This window comes from Nycticebus coucang, chromosome 15 (assembly GCF_027406575.1).
Source record: "Nycticebus coucang isolate mNycCou1 chromosome 15, mNycCou1.pri, whole genome shotgun sequence".
NCBI lineage: Eukaryota > Metazoa > Chordata > Mammalia > Primates > Lorisidae > Nycticebus > Nycticebus coucang.
Window position 1 is genome coordinate 93468033 of NC_069794.1, and position 26021 is coordinate 93494053.

General features: G+C 38.2%; 1 protein-coding gene across 4 annotated transcripts in view; it reads left to right on the forward strand.

The window, feature by feature from the left end:
• FNDC3A (fibronectin type III domain containing 3A) overlaps positions 1 to 26021 on the forward strand; it is a 221288-nt gene that overhangs the window by 108342 nt on the left and 86925 nt on the right. For 3 of the 4 annotated variants that reach the window (XM_053563739.1, XM_053563737.1, XM_053563738.1), the window contains one exon: positions 10044 to 10120. In XM_053563739.1, the coding sequence (XP_053419714.1) occupies positions 10044 to 10120 (77 nt within the window). Of the gene's footprint in view, positions 1 to 6218; positions 6322 to 10043; positions 10121 to 26021 lie in introns of those variants that run through there. The other variant, XM_053563740.1, reaches the window with a different exon arrangement.

Sequence of the window (26021 nt, forward strand, 5' to 3'; positions counted from 1 at the left end):
TACTAGAAACTTTTAGGGTCTTTCTTCACAACAGTTAACTGAGATAAATTTAGGTACATTTTGCTTAGTTATATGTAGCTAGCAGATATTGGGGATATATTCTGGCAGACTTCCACCCAAATGTCAGTGGTTTGGGGTGCTTCAGGACTCACTGATTCCTACCTCCATTACCCTTCTAACAAGACTTTAAGTCCATAACCTTCCTATTTCACAGGTGCCTCAGTTCTTATGCTCAGCATTAGTGACACAGTCTCTATTTTCAAGGACCCTTTTATTAAAATAAGGAAAATATAGGGTATTTTTTGTGATTCCTAAAGACCTTATTAATTCAAGAATGTACATCAGTCTAGTAATTTTCCTATAGAAATAAATACAGAGGATGCATTGACAACAGTACAGTTCAGAAGGAAAGCATTATGCATTGACAAACATACTTTTCATTTTCCCATTCTTATCTGAAAATTTTAGCCAACTTAAAAATGTCCCTACAGGCTTGGCACCTGTGGCTCAAGTGGCTAAGGCGCCAGCCACATACATCTGAACTGGCGGCTTCGAATCCAACCCAGGCCCGCCAAACAACAATGACGGCTGCAACCAAATAATAGCCGGGCACTGTGGCGGGCGCCTGTAGTCCCAGCTACTTGGGAGGCAGAGGCAGGAGAATCACTTGAGCCCAGGAGTTAGAGGTTCCTGTGAGCTGTGATGCCAAGGCACTCTACCCAGGGTGACAGCTTGAGGCTGTGTCTCAAAAAAAAAAAAAAAAAAAAAAGGGTGGCGCCTGTGGCTCAAGGAGTAGGGTGCCAGTCCCATATGCCGGAGGTGGCAGGTTCAAACCTAGCCCCAGCCAAAAACCAAAAAAAAAAAAAAAAGTTCCTGCTTATTTTTATAGCATTGTTTCAAACATTTTGTAGAGAGCTCTCTTAAATTAATAGCATGGCACACAACAGTAATCGTTTGGACTTTTTCATAATATTTTAACACCGTAACTATCAGTAGGCTTTGAATACAGGCACCAGCCCTGCACTTGGATGACACTGCCTGTAGGCACTTACATGTACCTATGAACTCAGTCTAAACTGCATAATATTTCTTTTTTTTTTTTTTTTTTTGGCCGAGGCTGGGTTTGAACCCACCACCTCCAGCATATGGGACTGGCGCCCTATCCCTTTGAGCCACAGGCGCCGCCTGCATATTTCTATGAAGTAGAATAATTATCATTTTCATTCAACATGTGAAGAAACTAAGATACAAAGATACGCAGAGTCTCATAGCTAAGCTGTCATTGGAATTAGTAGTCCGTGCTCTTCACCGCTGCCTTATGGTGCCTCTCTTGTTTAGGATATAACAAATACTACAAATTGTAATAAAATCAATGATAAAATAGCACAGTAATACCAAAATTCACTTGAAGATATTTTGATGCAAGTTGAGGGGGTGGGGGAGTGGTTCACGTAATATTGACAGGGATAGTCTGGTATTTTACCAGCTTAAATGGCACAGCCAAGTTCATGGTGAGCATGATTAGGAACTTGGGTTTCATCTCATAAATAATAAAGAATTATTTATGGGTTTTAAGCAGAAGAGGAAACAATTAGGTTTGGTCTTTAGATCATTTTAGCATTAGTATAAGAGATGTATTGATTGCTAGGGACCCTGGCAATGGGTCCCCTCATGGAGACCCCATTAGGACGGTGCTGGAGTGTTCTGGAAGGAGCTGAGTACTGCTAAGGCAGCAGCAATGGAGTAGAAAAGAACAGGGATTTGAGAGAAATTTGGGAGAGAAAACTGTCAGACTTTCCCAAACTTTCAACTGGCTGATAGGAGAAATGTAGGCAAAATAGAGTCTAGAATTACTCTCTAGTTTCTATCTTCAGATTAACTTATCATGAGAAATGTAAAAGGTGGAGTGAGTATTAATGGAAAAATAACTGGTTTTGAGTTTTGTGGTATTATTGTAAGTATAGTAGAGCTCTAGCTAAGCTCTGGGTAAGATACAGATTATAAGCTTTAATGAGAGTAAATAAGATCATTATGTCTAAATAGGGGCTTTCAATATCATCTTCTCATAAAACAAGATCTTCTATAAGCACTTGCATTGCTGTGCTCATAAGAAGTAAGGCATATCCTAGAGCAGGGAGACAGAAAACAATTATTAGAACAATTGTTTATCCAAGTGGAATCAGATCCTTTCCTTACACCTTACCCAAAAATGAATTCTTGAAGATCTAGAGACTTAAATATGAAAATACAAACTTAATAATAAAGGAAATTATGACTATGGAGTAGCGAAAGAATTATTATTAATTATTTTTTGAGACAAAGTTTTACTCTGTCACTTCAGGGCAGAGTACCTGTGGTGTCACAGCTCACAGCAACCTCTCCAACTCTTGGCTCAAGTGGTCCTCTCACCTCAGCCTCCCGAGTGGCATTCTACCACAACATCCATCTGTTTTTAGAGACAGAGTCTCACTTCCACTCAGGCTAGTCTCTAGAGCTGAAGCAATCCACCCACCTCGGCCTCCCAGAGTGCTAGGATTACAGGTTTGAGCACAGGGTCTACAGAAAGAATTATTAAGACACATAATAAAATCTGCTATCAAAACATTAGTACATTTGACTTCTTTACCATTCAGAACTTCTGTATATCATCATAAAATATCTGAAAAACAAGTTATGTATTAGGAAAAGGATCACTGCAACCAATTTAACCGTAAGGAATTAGTATCCAGAATACACAAAAACTCCTATAAATCTATTTTTCGAAAAGAACCCAGTAGAAAAATGGATAAAAAATCATGGACTAGGTAATGCAAAATAAGACAAAAGTGATATTGGCAAAAATTTTTAATCTAAATACCAAGTAATGGTGAAAATGTGAATCAGTGGAAGCTCTTATACATGGCTGGTAGGAATGTAAGTCATTTATACTCAGAAAAACTATTTGGCACTATCCTATAAAAATTAACATTTGCATAACCTGGAGACCCAGCATTTCCTCTTCTTGCTGTATACCTTAAAGAAACTTTTCCACGTGTAGGCCAAAAGATGGACAGAAATAGGTTTACAGCAGTGATGGTGCTCCGTGCTCCTATCTAAGGCTTTGGAGTCTCTTCTCTATCTACTGTCACTCCTTTGGTGATGTCATCTGGTCTCATGGATTTATAGTCTGTCTACCAACACTCCAGAATTTATATGTCAAGACCAGGCGTCTCCTTGAATAGCAGATAGTGAAACCAATTGCCTGCTATTTGATATCTCCACGTGGATACCTAACAGACATTACAAATATAAAATATCCAAACGTGAACACTTATTTGTTCCCAAATCTGCTTCATCTTCTTTGGTGCTGATTGGTACTGCTACAAACATTCGAAATAATCTTTGGTTGGTGATATTTGTAAGCATTTCCATTGCCCATATTAATACTTGGAAATGGAATTACTTGGAACATAGGATGTACATACGTTCAATTTTACTAGATATTGCCACTTTTGCAAAGTGTTTATACCATATTCCCACCAGCAATGTGTATGAGTTAGATGAATTCTTTTAAAATGCAATTAAGTCATGTTTTAAAATCACTCTAAGTGGACCTACAAAACCCAACAGGATCTAACTTACTGACCTCTTCACTATAATGTCACTCCTTTTGTGATTTACTTGAATATGATCTGCTTATTTATCATGCTGTGATTTTCTTCCCCCAGTGACAACTCTACAAGAGCATAGATATTTATCTATTTTCACTTATTAATATATCCCAAGTTCCCAGAACTTGGCACATGGTAGTCAATACATGTCATTGAGTGAATGGTAAATAAATGATAGCAAAAACACAAAACAACAACAGCAGCAGCAGCAAAAAAACTGGAGAGAGCCCAAAAGTTAGTGACAGAATAAACAAGTTATTGTTACTTACATGCTGAGGAGGTTATGGCTACATGAAACTGCAATAAATCTTAGAAATATAATATTGCATGAAGTAAGTTACTGAAGACTATACATTGTATGATTGCAATAAAATTCAAAGACAAGCAAATAAACATTGTTTAGGAATATATGTGATTTTTTAAAAAAAACTTTTTAAACTAAAACAAACTCAGTTCGGAACGGTGGAAACATGAGGGTGTGGTGGAAGGGACGGATGGTATGGGAAGGAGCAGACACAACGGCGTGGTGGTTTGGGGGGTTGGTTCCTATGAGGCGGTTCAAATCTGGCCAGGGCCTGCTAAACAAACAAAAAAAAAAGTTCTAGTGATCACAGTGCGAAGGATTGAGAAGGAGTTACATCAGTTACAGTCTGGAACTATAAATGGAAACACAGCTGTGTTGTAAATGTGAGCCAAAATAAAAAGGTGGGCTGTGGAGGCAAGATCAGAGGCACAGTGGATTTCTATAGAGACTGAGTCTAATATTTGTGAACAAATTCTATTGAGACCGGGAGATTCTTTGCTCTTTAGTTCTCAGGGCAGCCCTGCCTTTTAGTGGGCATTTACAAGTTAATTGCCCTTCCCCACTTTTAAGGATAGTCCCTTGTTGTCGTACCTTCTCTAGGGTGACTGACACGTATTTACTGAGACCAGTGCTCTAGGTTATCCCTTGCCAGTTCTCTTCCACCTTCTGGGGAGACGGGGCCTTTGAACATAGTTTCCACTTTTTTAAAAATATAGCAATATCATCATCAGATAACCCTGCCTTCGCCTCACTGCCTGCTGTTGGCAGGTTACCAAAGTATCCTCTGCTTCAGTTTTCTTACCTGTAAATGACACTTCTTTCAGTTGTGAGGAGTGAGTTAACACAAGGAAAACCCTGAAGGGTGCTGGTGGGTGCTCTGCACTATCTAATTATTTCTGAAAATATGCTGATTGTACTTTTACTTATTATAGCATTCACTGAGTGGCACGAACCTGTGAACTTGGTACTTTTGATTTATCTAATTGGATTCTCACAACAATGCTAGGAGGTTGATGAACCTTTTAGGAAGAAACTGAGACTCACAGAAGGGCAGTAAATTGCCTTGCTCATAAAGAGGGAGCTGTTATTTATCTTTTAATACCAAAATTCATTTTCTTCTGTGTAACTTGGTACAAATTAGTCATTGTCATTACCTTTATATTTGTGTTAGCTATTAATAACTTTTTTCTGAATTTACATAGCACCATAAAGTAGTGAAAGATCTCCACAAGTTCTTAACAGTCTTCTGTTGTAACTGGACATCTTTGGTCTCCTTTCTGGTCTCTACATGTTTTTGGACAGAGAGCTCTAAATCCAAACGTGAGCCTGTCTTTTCAGACTTCATGAATATGAATAAGAATGCCATCCACTAAGCATCTGTATTAATGTCCAGTTTAAATCTTAAAAAAGAAAAAAATCAGAACAAAGAAAATACCAATAATAAAACAGTAGCCTGTGTTAGCTTAAGAGGCAAATACCAACCTGAAACATAAATCCCACCTTTGAGGATCATGCCTATCAAGCCTATATTCTGTACACAGTTCTCTGTGTATTGAAGGCATTCCTTTAGGATTGGATTTGGAGAGGATCAAATTATAAAATGACCTGTGGTTCAGTGGATAGGGCGCCAGCCCCATACACCGAGGGTGGCAGGTTCAAACCCGGCCCCAGCCAAACTGCAACAAAAAATAGCCAGGTGTTGTGGCAGGCACCTGTAATCCCAGCTACTGAGGAGGCTGAGGCAAGAGAATCACCTAAGCCCAGGAGTTGGAGGTTGCTGTGAGCTGTGACAACACAGCACTCTACCTAGGATGACAAAGTGAAACTTTAGAAATAAAGTCTCTAAAAATAAATAAATAAATTATAAAATGACATTTCAGACCTTATCTTTTAAGAGAGTAAATGTTCCATTTATCTCACACTTTCTAAATGAAAATTAGCAGCGGGATGGATGAATAAAAAATTATTAGTGTGTGTGGTGTTACTGAAGGGAAGTGAACACAAAGAATTGTTTTACATCAAGTATATATTTTTGTAAGGCATACTTCTATGAGAGTCTGAATTGGTTCATAAAGAAGGCTCAAAGATGTTCAAATTCAGGGCAGCAGTAACAGAAATCATTCAGTCGTTTTTTCTGTATCAGAAATGCTGCAAGCAGAACGTTTGCTTTTTTTTCTCCTCTCCCCGTCCACTGAAGGTCATGTGATAATCACGTGACACGGTCAAAGGCTCTTTTCCTCTTACAGCTTTGGGGGAAAAAAAAAGAAAGAAAGAAACGTTCTCCAATTAAAGCTGTTAACGTGTACTACACTGTTTCCTTCCTGGATTTTCTTGTTCTCTGCTGCTACTGTAAAAACAAAATGAGTGGTAAGATTTTGCTAACTGCTTCTGAACATTCTGCTTTTATTTTAAAACATAGAAAGCATTGTATTAATCTAAAGTCATGCCGTGTGTTTTTTCAATAGATACCAAATATATCCGCTATAAATATATTCTAAATTGTTGCCATATAGTTATAAAAAGATTAGACTGTGTGTAGAGTTAAACTGATTTTGTATTCCACAGACTATTCCATTTTAGGACCTTTATTTTACTTGGTTTTCTTTTTAAAGCTAAAATCCAAAAATTGGCATCAGATTGTTTGGAAGCCATTGTGAAAGCGTGCTTATAAAAGAGAGTATGTAGCACGTCAGCAGCACGCTGCATTGTAAGAATTAGAACTCTTGGATAAATTTGTAGTTGTTTTTTTTTTTTTTAAAAAAAACCTCTTAAATATAAATGTATATTAACAAGAAAAAAACTTATACTACGTGAAATATCTTTAAGTCATTGATGGCACTTTTTAAGGAACTAGAGCTTCCCAAATTTCTTAAGACAGTTGGTTAGAATTACTTCCTCTTCCTGCAGTCTTTTGGAATAGGAAATATGCCCTTAAAAATAATGATTTGGAGTAGATTTTGCTCAAATAATTTAGATTATGAAGGAACTGTGGGGTATATCTACAGTTCAGATATTGCTTCTCTTGTGCCAAGTGTGCATTTATTTACATCGAGGATTAGAGTTTTGCTACCTTAGACACAGGAATAACAACAGAAGTGATGCTGTAAATGTTGTAGTTCGAAACGTCAGTACTTGTGTTTACTACATGTATACAGTAGGCATTTATGGCTTCAGTCCGGCTGTTAACTTCATACCAATATGTTAAGTATTAAATGTGATGCTGATGAATTGTCTTTTAAAGACAATTCGTTTCTGCCTCAGGATAAAAATACTTACTTGCTAGAGTGAAAATACTTCATAGGAAAGTGAGTTAATGAGTATTATTCCTGGACTACAACTAGTTATACTGCTGGTTTATTTTGGGTTACTTTTACTTTTTTCTTTTTTTCAGTATCACACTTAAATATAATGGTAGAATAAAGTAGAATTTTGTGTTACTGAATTATAAACTACCTGAGCTATCAAAGTATAGTATGGTTTGGATTGTGACTGCATAGTATTTATATTGTCGTACTTCTAGTAAAAAGAGAGCAACCTAACGAAGTTTTATAATGTCACAGTTTTAAATGTAATCAGCAATAACTTAGTGTTTTGATGGCAAAACGAAAACACCTGTTCTCTTAGGACTTGCTATAAGGCTTAAATTTGACAACATGTGAAAGGACCCACAGTCCCTGGGACATATGGTAAAAATTGAACAAATGTTCATTTCTTTTATTAAGATTACAAATATGATTTTCAGTGAATTCTCTTTCTGGTTCTCAGTTATTATGAATAATATCTAAGCCAGCTCTTACTATTTAGAAAACTAGTTTATATAAATTAGGCAATGGAAGTAAACCAGCATTAGTTTAAAACTTTTCTTGTTTCTCGTCCAGAATATTGAAGTTAAAAAGACACCTGCGGTGCATCTTACAAGGGTATATGTGAAACTTAGTAAACGTAGAATGTAAATGTCTTAACACAATAACTAAGAAAATGCCAGGAAGGCTATGTTAACCGGTGTGATGAAAATGTGTCAAATGGGCTATAAAACCAGTGTATGGTGCCCCATGATCGCATTAATGTACACAGCTATGATTTAATAAACTAAAATAAAAAAAGAGAGTTTTTAGTATATGTGCTGCCAAAGCGAGCACAAAAAAAGTGTTTTTAAATAAAGCCTTTCTGCCTAGAGGTAGAAAGCAGCTCACCAATTTTTAGTAAGTTAATAGGTAATGTTTGCTTAAACTTAGGAAAATTTTATTTTTCCTTTCTCTCATGTTTCCAGGGATATAAAGACATTGAAGTCCTTAATTTTTCTTACAGGTATTAGCACATAGTTCTTTAGCGTCGTATCACATCGTTTGCCAAGAATGCGCAGTATTTCAATGTTTACTAGAAATGTAGTAGGAATATCTCCGTAGAAATGAAATTAACCTACTTTTGAATCCTGTCTACCACTTAGACAAGCTTAATTTCTCTGTGCCTCCATTTCCATGTCTAGAAAATGGGGATGATCATATTTACCTGAATGATTATGAGGAGAAAATATATGTAAAATGTCTGGTGCATAGTAAGTTAGTATTCGCTATTTATAATTAAGACAAGATTCTGAGCAACTTCATGTATTCAGTGGGCTTGTTTTGGATGGGAAGAGTATTTTGTTGAAAAGTTATTTTCAAAGGCAGATACTTTATATTGTAATTCAGTAGTCTACACATTAGCTACTTAACTTTCTCTCAGCCACTCAGTCTTTACTCTCTTCCCCGCTCCACTTTTCCTCTCCTCTCCCCTCCCTCCCATTCCTACCCTTTTCCTTTTTCTCTCCCTCACCTGCCCCCGTTTTCTCTTCATCCTCCCCCTCTTCACTCACCTCCTGTCTCTTCCCTGAGCCTCTTTCCTTTTCTTAGTCTCTCCTCCTTGTCCTACCTTCCCCTCCACCCTCTTTCTTACCACTATTTAGTATCCCCCCTGCACCTTCATCCTCTTTACTTCCCTGGCTGTCTTATCTCCCACATCACCCCCGTCCCCGCTGTGTGCTTGTGTCCTTACTCTCCCCTTCCCTGGAAAGGGCAGAGTGGCTGTGACCCGGGTTGGTCCCGGGACCTTCCTGCTCTGTGCTCTGGTTTCTGAACTATGCATAACATTACCTGTTTTCCGCCCTACAATTAAGCTTTTCCTCCATTTCTTTTATAACTGACAGCCATTATATACTGATAGAGTATACTTCTGCATATAAAAGAGATCCTTCCCCGTGGCCTTCTTTCTTACTCGGGGTTCTGTACTTCATTTCCCTAGAAATAATTTCTTTGAAAGGGTTTTATTTCAAGTTATTAAAAACTGGTGGGTGTGAGGCAGCACTGCAGTCTGAAGTTACAGGAAGAAAGGATCTGAGGGAAGAAGTTACATAAAACAAATTAAGATTTTAGTTCCTAGAAAGATTAAGACACATTTCCAAAAGCATTTATTTTATTCTCAGAAAGGTTAAAAGAGAGGAAAAGTAGAGATAATATTTATAAAAGTTATTTGGAAAGCATGACACTATAAAACTGAAAGAGAAGCTGAATTTTGTTTTTTTAGAACTTTCAGTATAAGAAATCAAAACTGTTTCCTTGTGCAAATAAACACACATGGCCCTTTCTTTGCTCTGATGCTGACTTGACTCCCCTCATTACACAATGCTCTAAACCTAACAAAGCGAGTTCCAGATTTCAAACTGTTCTCTCTCTATTGCTTTTCCTCTGGACTTTATTCTTTCCTTTTACTTCTGATAATTTTGCCTTGTCTAGTTTTCATTCTTACTGAATGATATTTGCAAAGTAAATATAATGATTCAAACCCCACCGTAAGCATACCAAACACAGAGCTTTTTAAAAGCTCCCCACGTGACTATTATTATTACTGGGAAAGTTTAAGAACACCAGTACAGGTAAAGCACAGTCAGCAGACTAGATAAACTGTAGAACAGGTAAATCATCTGACTTATTATCTATAGCAATATAGTCACTGTTGGCTTGAGTGTTTATTCAAAATATAATTCAAATCATTTTCAACTGCAGCTCAATAAGCAGTCATGGATTAATCTGTCATTTCTGTGATCCGTTCAGGTCCTGCTCAGGTTCCAATGATGTCCCCAAATGGTTCTGTGCCTCCTATTTATGTGCCTCCTGGATACGCCCCACAGGTATGTTATGTTATTTTTCTCTTCATATTTATATGATAGTTATAATGCTATTCTCTTTGATTGTGGTTCTGATGAAAAATACCAGTTGAATGCCCAGACTTACCCAGGGTGGCAAATCTTAGGTCAAGTTATTCATTTTCAAGTATCTTAGTGTATTTGGAAAGGAGGAAAAGATTATATTGGCAGCCCCTATCTGGCCTTGTCTTTGAATTAAAAAAGATTCACGGTACAGTTTTATCTTCCTGAGTGTGTGACTAATGTAAATAATATCTTAAATTGTAAAGGTGCTTATGCTTTTTTTTTAATTAATCATTTGCTTAAAAGTAACCCAAGACAGTGCTTCCAACTTCATTCATACAGTGCTTTCAGGCACTAATAATAATTGCATGGCATATTGTAGTAAATAGACCCACAACCCTAAGAGTTAAGGAGGTCACCGTCACCACACACCTGTAACCCTTTGTGCATAATGCTTGGGAAGCTCTGACTTAAAAAATTATGTATAGCTAACTCATGTACACAGGCAAACTGAATTAAACTGGAAGATCTGCAGGTGGTCAGTATCTTCCACTGCTCAGACACTCTCCAGGGGTCCTCAAACTGCGCAGGCCACATGCAGCGGAGGTGATTGTATTTGTTCCCGTTTTGTTTTTTTACTTCAAAATAAGATAAGTGCAGTGTGTGTAGGAATTTGTTCATAGTTTTTTGTTGTTTTTTTTTAACTATAGTCCGGCCCTCCAACGGTCTGAGGGACAGTGAACTGGCCCCTTGTTTAAAAAGTTTGAGGACGCCTGCGTCTATGTAGTCTGCACTCAGTGCCTCCAGTCCCTTTTGGGAAATACCCAGTCTCTCTCCCTAGCATTGAATTGACACTTGAGGTTTTCTTCAGACCCACTCTTAACTTCCTTCCTGATTATGTCAGAATAGTAGTGGAATATTGTGGTGGATTCTCCGTCTACTCCGTGAAGCATACCACTCTGCGAGTGACAGCAAGGGAAGAGTGGAATGAGAGTTAGGAGCAGAAGAGCTGGATTCCTGTCTTATTTCAATCTCTTACTGACTGATAGCCTTGGACAAATTAATTTCCTACGTCTCAATATCCTCCTAAGATGAGTTGGTAATCTGTGAGGTGGCATATGTGAAAGTACCTTGTGAGCTTTTCAGAAGAACGGTCCCTGCTTACTGTCTTTACTTTTGTTTGATATATAGTCTGCATTCTGCCTATATTTATGCCCTACTGAAAACACTCTGCTGTATACCAAATCCAAAGGACTTTTTTCCTCCTCCTCCTCTTTGACCACTGAAAATCTGATACCACCCGTAATGATTTACTGCAGTTTTCCTTGACGTGATGCTCTCCTGATTTTTTTTCCACATCTGTTCCTCCTCAGAGCTTTCTTCACTTACAAAAAGACAGTTCTCTAGTGTAGTTCAATTCAACAAACATTTATTGAGTGACACTACATACAAAGTGGTGTCAGGAGCTACTGGCATAAATATGGTTAAGCCAAGTTATTTCTCTCAGCTTGTAATACCTTTCTTTTTATTTTTATGGCAAACCTCTACCCTTCTCTTTTCACTCTATCTTTACGCTTCTAGAAGCAGTTTTCCCTGAACCTTTCCAGAAGCTTTTCCTTTGGGGTTCTCATGACATATTATGTATTTCCCACTTTTTTTTTTTTTCTTTTTTATTGTTGGGGATTCATTGAGGGTACAATAAGCCAGGTTACACTGATTGCAGTTGTTAGGTAAAGTCCCTCTTGCAATCATGTCTTGCCCCCATAAAGTGTGACACACACCAAGGCCCCACCTACCTCCCTCCTTCCCTCTTTCTGTTCCCCCCCCATAACCTTAATTGTCATTAATTGTCCTCATATCAAAATTGAGTACATAGGATTCATGCTTCTCCATTCTTGTGATGCTTTACTAAGAATAATGTCTTCCACGTCCATCCAGGTTAATACGAAGGATGTAAAGTCTCCATTTTTTTTAATGGCTGAATAGTATTCCATGGTATACATATACCACAGCTTGTTAATCCATTCCTGGGTTGGTGGGCATTTAGGCTGTTTCCACATTTTGGCGATTGTAAATTGAGCTGCAATAAACAGTCTAGTACAAGTGTCCTTATGATAAAAGGATTTCTTTCCTTCTGGGTAGATGCCCAGTAATGGGATTGCAGGATCAAATGGGAGGTCTAGCTTGAGTGCTTTGAGGATTCTCCATACTTCCTTCCAGAAAGGTTGTACTAGTTTGCAGTCCCACCAGCAGTGTAAAAGTGTTCCCTTCTCTCCACATCCACGCCAGCATCTGCAGTTTTGAGATTTTGTGATGTGGGCCATTCTCACTGGGGTTAGATGATATCTCAGGGTTGTTTTGATTTGCATTTCTCTAATATATAGAGACGATGAACATTTTTTCATGTGTTTGTCAGCCATTCGTCTGTCGTCTTTAGAGAAAGTTCTATTCATGTCTCTTGCCCATTGATATAAGGGATTGTTGGCTTTTTTCATGTGGATTAATTTGAGTTCTCTATAGATCCTAGTTATCAAGCTTTTGTCTGATTGAAAATATGCAAATATCCTTTCCCATTGTGTAGGTTGTCTCTTAGCTTTGGTTATTGTCTCCTTAGCTGTACAGAAGCTTTTCAGTTTAATGAAGTCCCATTTGTTTATTTTTGTTGTTGTTGCAATTGCCATGGCAGTCCTCTTCATGAAGTCTTTCCCCAGGCCAATATCTTCCAGTGTTTTTCCTGTGCTTTCTTGGAGGATTTTTATTGTTTCATGCCTTAAGTTTAAGTCCTTTATCCATCTTGAATCAATTTTTGTGAGTGGGGAAAGGTGTGGGTCCAGATTCAGTCTTTTACATGTAGACATCCAGTTCTCCCAACACCATTTATTGAATAGGGAGTCTTTCCCCCAAGGTATGTTCTTGTTTGGTTTATCAAAGATTAGGTGGTTGTAAAATGTTAGTTTCATTTCTTGGTTTTCAATTCGATTCGAAGTGTCTGTGTCTCTGTTTTTGTGCCAATACCATGCTGTCTTGAGCACTATGGCTTTGTAGTACAGACTAAAATCTGGTATGCTGATGCCCCCAGCTTTATTTTTGTTACTAAGAACTGCCTTAGCTATACGGGGTTTTTCCGGTTCCATACAAAACGCAGAATCATTTTTTCCAAATCTTGAAAGTACGATGTTGGTATTTTGATAGGAATGGCATTGAATAGGTAGATTGCTTTGGGAAGTATAGACATTTTAACAATGTTGATTCTTCCTATCCATGAGCATGGTATGTTCTTCCATTTGTTAATATCCTCTGCTATTTCCTTTCTGAGGACTTCATAGTTTTCTTTATAGAGGTCCTTCACCTCCTTCGTTAGGTATATTCCTAGGTATTTCATTTTCTTTGAGACTATGGTGAAGGGAGTTGTCTCCTTAATTAGCTTCTCATCTTGACTGTTATTGGTGTACACAAAGGCCACTGACTTGTGGACATTGATTTTATATCCTGAAACATTACTGTATTTTTTGATGACTTCTAGGAGTCTTGTGGTTGAGTCTTTGGGGTTCTCTAAGTATAAGATCATGTCGTCAGCAAAGAGGGAGAGTTTGACCTCCTCTGCTCCCATTTGGATTCCCTTTATTTCCTTGTCTTGCCTAATTGTATTGGCTAGAACTTCCAGCACTACGTTGAATAGTAAAGGTGACAGGGGACAACCTTGTCTGGTTCCAGTTCTAAGAGGAAAAGCTTTCAGTTTTACTCCATTAAGTAAAATATTGGCTGTGGGTTTGTCATAGAAAGCTTCAATCAGTTTTAGAAATGTGCCACCTATGCCTATACTCTTCAGTGTTCTAATTAGAAAAGGATGCTGGATTTTATCAAATGCTTTTTCTGCATCTATTGAGAGGATCATGTGATCTTTATTTTTGCCTCTGTTAATGTGGTGCCTCTGATAACGTTTATGGACTTGTGTATGTTAAACCAGCCTTGCATCCCTGGGATGAAGCCTACTTGATCATGATGAATGACTTTTTTGATGATAAGCTGTAATCTATTGGCTAGGATTTTGTTGAGAATTTTTGCGTCTATGTTCATGAGTGAGATTGGTCTGAAATTCTCCTTTTTGTTTGGGTCTTTTCCTGGTTTTGGTATCAGGGTGATGTTTGCTTCATAGAATGTGTTGGGGAAGATTCCTTCTTCCTCAATTTTTTGGAATAATTTCTGCAGTACAGGAATAAGCTCTTCCTTGAAGGTTTGATAGAATTCTGGAGTGAAGCCATCTGGACCAGGGCATTTTTTGGTTGGAAGATTTTTTATTGTTTCTTTGATCTCAGTGCTTGAAATTGGTCTGTTCAGGAGCTCTATTTCTTCCTGGCTAATTCTAGGGAGAGGGGGTGATTCCAAATATTGATCCATTTCTTTCACATTGTCAAATTTCTGGGCATAGAGTTTCTGGTAGTATTCAGAGATGATCTCTTGTATCTCTGTGGGATCAGTTGTTATTTCCCCTTTATCATTTCTGATTGAGGTTACTAGAGATTTTACTTTTCTATTCCTCGTTAGTCCGGCCAATGGTTTATCTATTTTCTTTATTTTTTCAAAAAACCAACTCCTTGTTTCATTAATTTTCTGAATGATTCTTTTGTTTTCAATTTCATTGATCTCTGATTTGATTTTGGATATTTCTTTTCTTCTACTGAGTTTAGGCTTAGATTGTTCTTCTTTTTCCAATTCCATAAGATCTCTCGTGAGATTGTTGATGTGCTCTCTTTCTGTTTTTCGAATGTAGGCATCTAAAGCGATGAATTTTCCTCTCAAAACTGCTTTTGCAGTATCCCACAGGTTTTGGTAGCTTGTGTCTTCATTGTTGTTATGCTCAAGGAAGTTAATGATTTCCTGTTTTATTTCTTCCTGCACCCATCTGTTATTCAACAGAAGATTGTTTAGTTTCCATGCCTTTGGGTGGGATCAAACATTCTTGTTAGAGTTGAGTTCCACCTTTAGTGCCTTATGGTCTGAGAAGATACAAGGTAAAATTTCAATTCTTTTGATTCTGTTGATATTTGTTTTGTGTCCCAGGATATGATCAATTTTGGAGAATGTTCCATGGTGTGATGAGAAGAATGTATATTCTTTATCTTTGGGATGGAGTGTTCTATATGCGTCTATCAAGCACAGTTGTTCTAGGGTCTCATTTAAGTCTCTTATACCCTTGTTTAATTTCTGTTTAGAGGATCTGTCCAGCTCTGTAAGAGGAGTGTTAAGGTCCCCTGTTATTATGGTATTATCAGATATCTTATTGCTCAGACTGAGTAAGGTCTGTTTCAAGAATCTGGGAGCATTTAAATTGGGTGCATAGATATTTAGAATTGAAATGTCTTCTTGTTGTATTTTTCCCTTGACCAATATAAAGTGACCATCTTTGTCTTTTTTGACTTTAGTTGCTTTAAATCCACATGTATCTGAAAATAAGATTGCAACTCCTCTTTTCTTCTGAATGCCATTTGCCTGAAAAATTGTCTTCCAACCCTTGACTCGGAGCTTTAATTTGTCTTTTGAAGCCAGGTGTGTTTCTTGCAGACAGCAAATGGATGGCTTGTGTTTTTTAATCCAGTCAACCACTCTATGTCTCTTCAGTGGGGAATTCAAGCCATTAACATTTATTGAGATAATTGATAAGTGTGGTAGTAGTCTATTCGTCTTATTTTGTGAGAGTTTATTGCTTAGTTTTATCTTTTGCATCAGTGTGGAGGTTAGGTTCTGTCCTTTAATTTCTGAGTTCTTACTTTGCTGCTGATCCATTGTGGTGGTCAGTGTGCAGAACAGGTTGAAGTATTTCCTGTAGAGCTGGTCTTGTTGTGGCGAATTTCCTCAATGTTTGTATCTCCGTAAATGATTTGATTTCTCCGTCAATTTTGAAGCTTAGCTTAGCAGGGTACAGAATTCTGGGCTGGAAATTGTTCTGTTTAAGTAGATTAAAGGTAGATGACCATTGTCTTCTTGCTTGGAAAGTTTCACTAGAGAAGTCTGCGGTCACTCTGATGGATTTGCCCCTGTAGGTCAACTGGCGCTTACTCCTGGCAGCTTGCAGAATCTTTTCTTTTGTCTTGACTTTGGACAGGTTCATCACAATGTGTCTTGGAGAAGCTCGGTTAGAGTTGAGGCGACCTGGGGTCCGATAGCCCTCTGAAAGCAGTGTGTTAGAATCTTTGGTGATATTTGGGAAATTTTCTTTTATAATATTCTCTAGTATGGCTTCCATTCCTCTGGGGCATTCTTCTTCCCCTTCTGGAATTCCTATAACTCGTATGTTGGAACGCTTCATAAAGTCCCATAATTCTGACAGTGAATATTCTGCTTTCTCTCTCTTCTGCCTCTTTTACTATCTGAGTTATCTCAAAAACTTTGTCTTCTACCTCTGAAATTCTTTCTTCTGCATGGTCTAACCTGTTGCTGATACTTTCCATTGCATCTTTAAGTTCCCTGATTGACTGTTTCATTTCCTTCAGCTCTGCTATATCCTTTTTATATTCTTCATATCGTTCATCTCTTATTTGATTCTGTTTTTGGATTTCCTTTTGGTTATTTTCCACTTTATTAGCAGTTTCCTTCATTGTTTCCATCATTTCTTTCATTGTTTTTATCATGTGTATTCTAAATTCCCTTTCTGTCATTCCTAACATTTCTGTATAGGTGGAATCCTCTGCAGTAGCTACCTCATGGTCCCTTGGCGGGGTTGTTCTGGACTGGTTCTTCATGTTGCCTGGAGTTTTCTGCTGATTCTTCCTCATGGGTGATTTCTTTTATCTGTTTCCTTGCCCTAATTTTCCTTTCACTTCCTCTTGCTCTTTAAGTTCTCGTGCCTGTGGAAGTTGCGGGCGGGTTTAGACGGATTGAACACACGCGACCAAGCTTGCCAGTTTTCCACTGTTTTAGTCCTCCTCTTGGGGTGCAGAAGTCTCTCGCTGACTCCCTGTATCCTCTCAGGGGTGATTATAGGCAGATCCCACCAGCCAGAGATGCCTGGAGTCCTATATCCCCAGACTCACGGTGCCCAGATGCAAGTAAGCTGTTACTCGGCTGCCTTCTTGCTCCTGTTTTCCTTCATTGCTCTGTCGCTCGTGAGGGACGCTGGCGCGGAGCCGAGGGCGAATCCCGGGTGACCGCCCCGCGGCACGGGGCACGGGGCAGGCGGCGGCTGGACAAGGGCAGCGCTGGGCTCCGGAGAGCAAGAGAATTCTTTAAGCCTAAGAATTTGAGGTTGCTTGGAACTGCTTTCTTCCGATATTTCTCCCTCATTGGTTTGCATGGGAACAGACTGTGCAAAACTTTGCAGAAACTCACAGATACTGCCTTTGACAGTATCCTGGGGCAACACGAGCCCGTGAAGATGAGTCTAGGTTACATTCAGTACAAAAAACCAAAACCCGCGGCGTTCCGCTGTGAGGCGAGGCGATGCGTGCGGTCTCCGCTTCTCCGCAGGCTACGGAGGCGACGTCTTAGGGAGACCGAGGGGTACGGGGGTCACTCCCTCCCGCTTCACCTTCCAGAAGCGCGGGGACCCCAGAAACTAAAAACAAAATAAACAAACTTTCCCCTCCGCCTCCCTCCCCCAAAACCACAACACAAACACTCGGGGGCCCGCCCAGAGTCTGTATTTCCCACTTTTAATGAATTTATCACAGTTTGTTAATTCTATTTTTTGAGAAGAACAGAATTCTTACAGTTCCCATATATATTGTTCTACAAATATATATTGAGTGCTTATATATTTTAGGTACTCTTGAGTGCTTGGAATATATCCGTGAATGTAAGATGCAAAGAGCCCTGTCTCTCTGTAGTTTACATTCTTTTTTTTTTTTTTTTTTTTTTTTGTAGAGACAGAGTGTCACTTTATGGCCCTCGGTAGAGTGCCGTGGCCTCACACAGCTCACAGCAACCTCCAACTCCTGGGCTTAAGCGATTCTCTTGCCTCAGCCTCCCGAGTAGCTGGGACTACAGGCGCCCGCCATAACGCCCGGCTATTTTTGGGTTGCAGTTTGGCCGGGGCCGGGTTTGAACCGGCCACCCTCGGTATATGGGGCCGGCGCCTCACCGACTGAGCCACAGGCGCCGCCCGTAGTTTACATTCTTGTAGGAAGAAGCAGAAAAGCAAAATAAATGAATTAAATTATATAATGTGTTAGGTGGTGAGTGAAATGGGAAAAAAAATAAAGTAGAGCTGGTTACATTTTAAAATAGAATAGTCAGAATAGGCCTCATTGGAAAGGTGACATTTGAGCCAAATCTTAAAGGACAGGTGGGAGTTAGCTATATATTTATCTAAGGAAAGAGAATTCTGGGAACAGAAACAGTCAGTGCAAATGGCCTAAGCTGACAGCATCCTGCAGACAGCAAGGAGAGCCCATAAGGAATGAGGTCAGAAAGGCACAGTGTCTGAGCCTGTAGGACTCTCACTCATTTTTATATTCTCAGTGCGGAGTGCATCGACATTGCCTGTCATAAAGTAGGGGCTCAATAAATATTTATAAGTCAATCAAATAATCATCAAAATTGAGGTTCTATATCTTTAGGCCAAGAACCACTAAAGTAACCTCCTTCGAGCACTTGTTTGGTCATAAAGAGCCTTTAGTTGGCTTGTCTACTCAGTGAAATCCAGATTTCCTAACATGGAAGGCCTGTGTAGTTCTGTCCTAGTTTCTCTTTATACTTCCAATCACATGTCCATTTTTGCAGTCAAACCTGACTCCTCACAAACTCACTTGGTGTTTTCCTCTCTCCATGGTTTTGTTATGCTGTTACTTAGGGAACGTTATTCATTTCCCCATTCTGCCTTTCGAAAGTTATTGTACTGCTTCCTGAGGGCCTAGAGGAAGTTATTGTACTACTTCTTGGTTATAATACATACCACCTAATATTACAATCGTATGTATGGTCAGCCTCTTCCTATCTGTGGGTTCTGCATTAGTGGACTCAGCCAACTACAGATCAGAAATATTTCTTAAAAAATCTCTGTTGAACATATATAGACTTTCTTTTCTTATCATTACTCCTTAAACAATACAATATAAAAACTACCCCATATTTACATCGTATTAGGTATTCTAAGTAATCTAAAGATTACTTAAAGTATACAAGAGGATGTGGGCAGGTTGTTTCAGAGACTTGAGCATTTAAGGATTTTGGTATCCATGGAAGGTCCTGGACCATCCTTCCATGCATACCAAGGGACATTTATGTATACATTTTTATTTCTGTAGGATTTTAGATTCCTTGAGAATAGGAGCTGCCTCTTAATTATTTTGTATTCTTGTAGTAACTTAAATAACTTCATAGTTGTGACATGAATTAATAAGCTTTAACAAATTCATTGTTAGTTCAACACTATGTAGATGTCCCATACATAGTTGTCACATAATTAATGAACTTTAACAATAATCTTGCTGGAAGGATTATCTGAGGCTAGTGGGCTGCTATTATCAGTCTTAAGATCAAGATTATCTTTAGGAAGTTACCATTTTCAAGCAAAAAAAATTCTAGTCTCATCATTTTATAGACAATTTAAATAAATGTAAGGCTGTATTCTTGTGTTTTTGCATGACTATCAAAATATCCCCATTCCCTGACATACATAATTTTTGATGTTAGTAAACACTTTACTATAACTAAGTACTTGATAATTGTTCAACACTTGACAGATAAACAAATAGGATGTTGGCGAATCCAGAAGGCTAGGAGTTGAATCAAGTATTAAGACACATTGATGGCTGTAATAATGTACGGGTTGTATTGGGCTCAGCAGAAACCAAGTAGCACACACGTGGATAATTACCATGTATAATCTCCTTTTAGACTTTAGTATACCAGTCGGCCCTTCTGGCAACAAATTTTATCCATACCTTGCTTATGTGTATTTGTGATGTAAGGACAGTGATCCAGGGAGGTCAAATAATGTTTTTGCTGTGAATCATTACAAAAGTTTTAAGATACACAAAAATCAAGAAATGTAAAATCTGTGCTGAAAGAAACAAAGGAAGCCCTCCCAGCAACCATGGATCAAGTCAAGCAAATTGAAACTTGCACGGGTGAATCAGAAAGGATGCTGTCGACTGTGTTTCTTGGTAATGAGATAATGGACCATAGCAGAACTCAACTTTCTTAGTAATCGACTTATCGCTATGTTTCTAGTAATTCAACACATACTGTTAAGATTCTGCAAATGTATGTATCCTAAAAAGTTCGAAGCAAGGAGTACAGAAATAAAAATCCAGTGTTGTGATTGCTTAGATACTGAGGAAATGGCAATGCTACCTCAGATTATATAGGGACAGAAAAATGAAAGGTCCAAAGATCTTAATTTTAAGATCAAGATTTAGAAGAAATACATGAAGAAAGCATGATTTACACAGGATATTGTCAACCTCCAGATTTAGGATGTTTGTATCCTTTGTATGTCCTTACTAAGTTTAAAGCACTTCAAATATGAGCTCATCATTCTGTCTCTCTCTCTCTCTTTTTTTTTTTTTGGAGACAGCGTCTCACTCTGTCGCCCTGAGTAGGGTGCTATAGCGTCATAGGGTACAGCAACCCCAAACTCTTGGGCTGAAGTGATCATCTTGCCTCAGCCTCCCAAGTAGCTAGGACTACAGGCACCTACTACCAGCTTTTTTTGTTAAAGATGGAGTCTCGCTCTGGCTCAGGCTTGTCTCCAACTTGTGAGCTCAAGCAATCTACCTGCCTCAGCCTCCCCTAGCCTACAATATGTAGTCTTATAAATATTCTGTAAAAATATATATTCAGTTGACCCTTGAGCAACACAGAGGTTAAGGGCACCAAGCCTTGACCCAGTCAAAAATCTATGTATAAGTCTTGACCCCCCCCAATCCCTTAACTACTAGTAGCCTACTATTGACTAGAAACCTTAGTGATAAGGTTGACTAATGCATATTTTGTGTATTATATGTATCATATATACTGTATTCTCACAATAAGGTAAAAGAAAATGTATTAAGAAAATCATAAGGAAGCGAGTTAGCCTCCTGAGTAGCTGGGACTACAGGCTCTCACCAGGACTGCCTGGCTAACTTTTTCTATTTTTAGTAGAGATAGGGTCTCACTCTTGGTCAGGCTGGTCTCCCTCCTCAGCCTCCTAGGGTCCTAGGATTATAGGCATGAGCCACCACACCCTGTCCTTATATATAGTTTCTAACTTCATTTTTGAAAATAACATTAGAGAGCCAGGGTATCACACATTGAATAACTTTGAGAGTAATTGGTTCTATTTTTCTCATTTGAAATTTCTTTTTTTTTTTTTTTTTTTTTTTTTTTTGTGGTTTTGGGCCGGGGCTTGAACTCGCCACCTCCCGCATATGGGACCGGCGCCCTACTCCTTGAGCCACAGGCACCGCCCTCATTTGAAATTTCTAAAGCACATATCAGTTATATTTCCTTTATATTCTTATTCAAGAATTCTGCAATGTTATTTATTTTGTAATCTTTGTACTTTAATTGCTCTGATACGTTAGCATTATACTCATAGCATAATGAGATCCTAGATTGTTGTATTATGTTAACCTTAAGTTTTAAAGAGAAAGGTATAGTGGAACGCCCGTTTCACTAGAAAGGTAGTGTTCCTCAGGACAACTTCTCCCCTTTCCACTCATGAACAACAACTCTTAAATGGGAAAAATAGACCTAACTTTTCAGTTATACCCATGACTTTAGTTGTTGATCAGAAAAGTGAATCTTTTTTAAGTCATTTAAAAATAACTTTTATGAACTATGATACTATATGATGTTGTCCAGTATGGCAAGGAGACTATATGAATTAATTAAAATGATATGCAGAAGGCAAAATAAAATTGTTTACCAAAAGCTTAACAATAAAGGAATATTCATTTTGCCAACAAAATATGGAAAATATATTTAGTGATAAAGAACAAATATAAATGTATATTTTCACCTGTTTTTCTGCTCATGATCATGTAGGAAACTTGGAAAATAGAAAAGGGTAGGGAAAAAAATTACATTGAGAGTTACAACCCAGAGATGCTCTATAAATATTTGGTGTGTTTCCCTTAGACTTTTTCTATAAAATGATAAACATTTAATGTTATTATTAAATGATAAATATTTAATAATATACAATGTTCATACTTAATATGGTCATTTCCCTGAACCATTAAATATATTTCAAAAAAAGTTTTAGAGGTTTTATAATCTGTAATGTCTATATCTCAGTTTGTTTAATTAAAAATTCCCTTTTTGTGATTATTTAGGCTCCTTCCAATTTTTCTTTTGTAATTATGAAGGAACAGTGAATATCTTCAAAAATCTTACTTTTTTTTCTTATTTCCTTAGAATAAGTTTTTGGATATGAAATTATTCAAAGGTTTCTGAACTTTTTTAGGCTCTGGATACATATTTTTTCCCAGTAAAGTTCACATCAGTTACTTTCCCACTGTGTAGCACAGTTAGCTACACCTTCCCTAACATTGATTATTAGGATATACAAGTATATTATTTATTGCATCTTTTCTTCTTAATGGTAGAATTTTTCACATGTATATAAAAGTAGAATGAGTAATCTAATTAAACCCCCTTGCAGTCATAACCCACCTTCAACAATTACCAACATATTGCCAATTTTTTAAATCATACATACACATATCCCTTTTTTAAATTAGTGGAATACTTTTAGACAGTTCCTAAACATCATTAACATTTTGCCTATATTTAAGACTTTTTTCCTACTTATACTCAACCAGAAACCTCAGTTGTTATGTACCAGGTATGTTTGTACTTAAAAAATTCTAAAGATGGTTCATATCCCCAAGGTGTACTTTACTCATAGATAAGCTTCATAGCCATTTCTGGGGCCTGATCCTTATTTTAGAAAAGGAAGGTCTTGAGTGATTGACATTCTGCATAGAGGCAAAATATGTACCAAATATGTATCAAATGAGGAAACAAAATAAAAAACTGTAAAACGCAAACACAAAAGAAATGATGACAGGAGTAGAAAGAATTAAATTTACTGGCAGTAGTACAATTTCTAGTCCCTCAGAGCATTGCATTGCAGGATAAAATAACACTTGATGTTTTTAGTGATGAAGTTAATGACTTACCAAGAAAAATCTATCAACTACCTCAATGGGACTCCTGAAAGACAACATCAAAAATTGTTCTGCCTTCTGTAATGGCTCCCCTCACTGTTTTTTATGGAATGCGGGTTGTTATGGTGATGAGCCGGCACATAAAGGGAAGGGAATTGTGGATCTCATAATGTGGCGAAAGGGCCTGCATCAAGGTCAGGAGAAGTTTCAGGTTACTCCTTTGAGCTGCGCTTGCTATTTCACAAGAGGGCAGTACTTTTTTCAAGGATTCTGCAAACCATTCTGATCTCAGTCTCCTCTCTGTCTCTCCTGGGGGGACAGCCAAAAGGCATGGGCAGGAATTTTCCCTTCCTGTGGATGGGAAGGTAGAAGGATGCAGAGGTTTAGGTGAGGGTGAAGAGGCTTAGTGAGAGCTGGAGGGACAGGAGACTGTGGTCACTTACTGACATGTGTATGTGTTTGTAGATATATGAGGTAAATGTTTATTGAGTGAATGGGATGCAATAGCTGTTTATTTAAGAAATTAAAGTTGGAGTATTTCCAGGTTCGGTGTGAGATGATAGCCACTAGGCTGCTAAAAGTAGAGGGGAAGCAAAGGATGTAGGATGGAGGCAGTCACAGAACCTGATAGCTTGGGGGTGTCAACAGGGGAGAAGGAAACATGACACTCCAGTAGAAGTAATGGGATATACGTACATACATTTCTTCTTTTTTTTAGACAAAGTCTCACTTTGTTGCCCCCAGTAGAGTACTGTGGTGTCACAGCTCACAGCAACCTCAAACTCCTGGGTTTAAGCAATTCTCTTGCCTCAGCCTCTCAAGTAACTGGGACTACAGGCGCCCACCACAACACCCAGTTATTTTTTTGTTGCTGTCGTCATTGTTGTTTAGCAAGTCCGGGCCAGGTTCGAACCTGCCAGCCCTAGAGTATGTGCCCAGCATCCTAACCTCTGAGCCACGGGCACCAAGCCATATATTTCTGATCATATTATTCATTCAATAAATACTTTGGGAGAATCTGCCCATATTTTAGGGAAAAAAAAAAAAAACAAACAGTAAGCAAATCAGATTAATTGTGAAACTTAGATTCTGGTGAGGAAGACACACACTATAAGATGTCAGATAATATAGACAACTTCCTTTTTCTACAGCCTCACTCCTGTCTGTGTTTAATAAAGAAAACAGGTTGTTGTGTAATTAGAAATTAGGTGGCATCTGTGGGTAAGGGGTCAGACTGTGCGGATAGCCCCATTTCATTATATTGTATTGTCTTATCTGTGTTTTAATTTTTATTAACATAGATTAATTTGAATTATAGTTTATCCTTTTTCCCCTTTTCAGAACTTTTTTATTTTATTTTCATTATCACTGTCAGTATACCCTTTTGGTGTGGAATTTGACATCCACGTGGTTGGCCACTTCACAACAGCTAGGTCTCTGGAGACTGAACATAGTCCTGGGGTCTGGGAAGTCTCTCTGGTCTCCCTCTGGAACCATTGGCTGCTTAGATCATTACTTGAAGTGGTGGAGTTTCCCATATCCTGTAGGTCCTGATCTGGCTCTTTTTTTCCTCCTCCAACTACAGCTAGGGATTTTTGTGGAGTTTTTATTATTTTTTTTTAACTTAAGGCAAAATACACTTAACACAAAATTGCCATCTTAACTCTGAATGTACAGTTCAGTGGCATTAAGCACATCTACGTTGTGCACTAGCATCACTTCCATCCGTCTGTAGAACTCTTCATCCTGCTAAAAACTGAAGCTCTGAATCTCTTACAAGTTATAACTCCCAGTTTTCCCCCTCAGGCTTATGTTTATATTTTAAATGTTATTTCTCACCAGAGAAATGGTTTTACTTTCATGAGTTAATTTAGCCATTTCTTTTTTAACCAAATGAGATCTTATTTGTGCTGTGAAACAGAAAGACACTAGGAGACCTATGGATTTGATGTCCACCAAGTAAGTATAAGAACATGAAATCTGAAGCCAAATTGCCTGAGTTCAAATATTAGCTTCTTCTCTTACTGCCCTTGTGACCCTGGGCAGGTTATTTAACATCTCTGTGCCTCAGTTTCACCATCTGAAAATGGAGCTAATAATAACACTTCCTTGTAGCACTGTTACAAGGATTAGTTGATGTGTATCTCTTGGGAAACTTGCAGTTATGTTACAGAGTAAGACAATGAATGCTTCTAGAAAGTAAACACCACAGTGTTATAAATATCAAGTCATATAGAATAAATGTAATAGGAATTCTAGGAGCAAGAAGTCACTGATACTGTGGTATTTAAGAATAGGTTCATGGAGAGGCAATCCAAAGGAACCTTCCACAGACTCCTAGCCCCACGTCTCTACCAGCATCTGCAGTTAATACGCTCTGTCTTGTCTATACCCACAAGCTCTCTTGCTCCTGTGCAGACCTAGGGTCCCCACTGGAGCACCATAACCTGTGCCTTTTTGCCTGTTAATAAGGACAGTCCACTAGCATTTTTCTTCTCTCTGTTCTGCATTATGAATTTCCTATTTTCTGCTGGATCATTCTCATTAGTGCATCAGCATTTTGAAACTGTTCTTGCTGAAAACAACAAAACAGAAATACAAGTTTCTTGGTTTCACTATGCCTACCAGCCACCACTCTACTTCAGTATTCCCTTTTGCAGTAAAATTTTACAGAATTATGGCTCTAATTCTTCACCTCACTTTTTCTCTTAAACCCACTAGAAACTGCTTTTATCAAGGTCACAGTGATGCCTACATTTCCCAATCCAGTGGTCACTGTTTAGTCT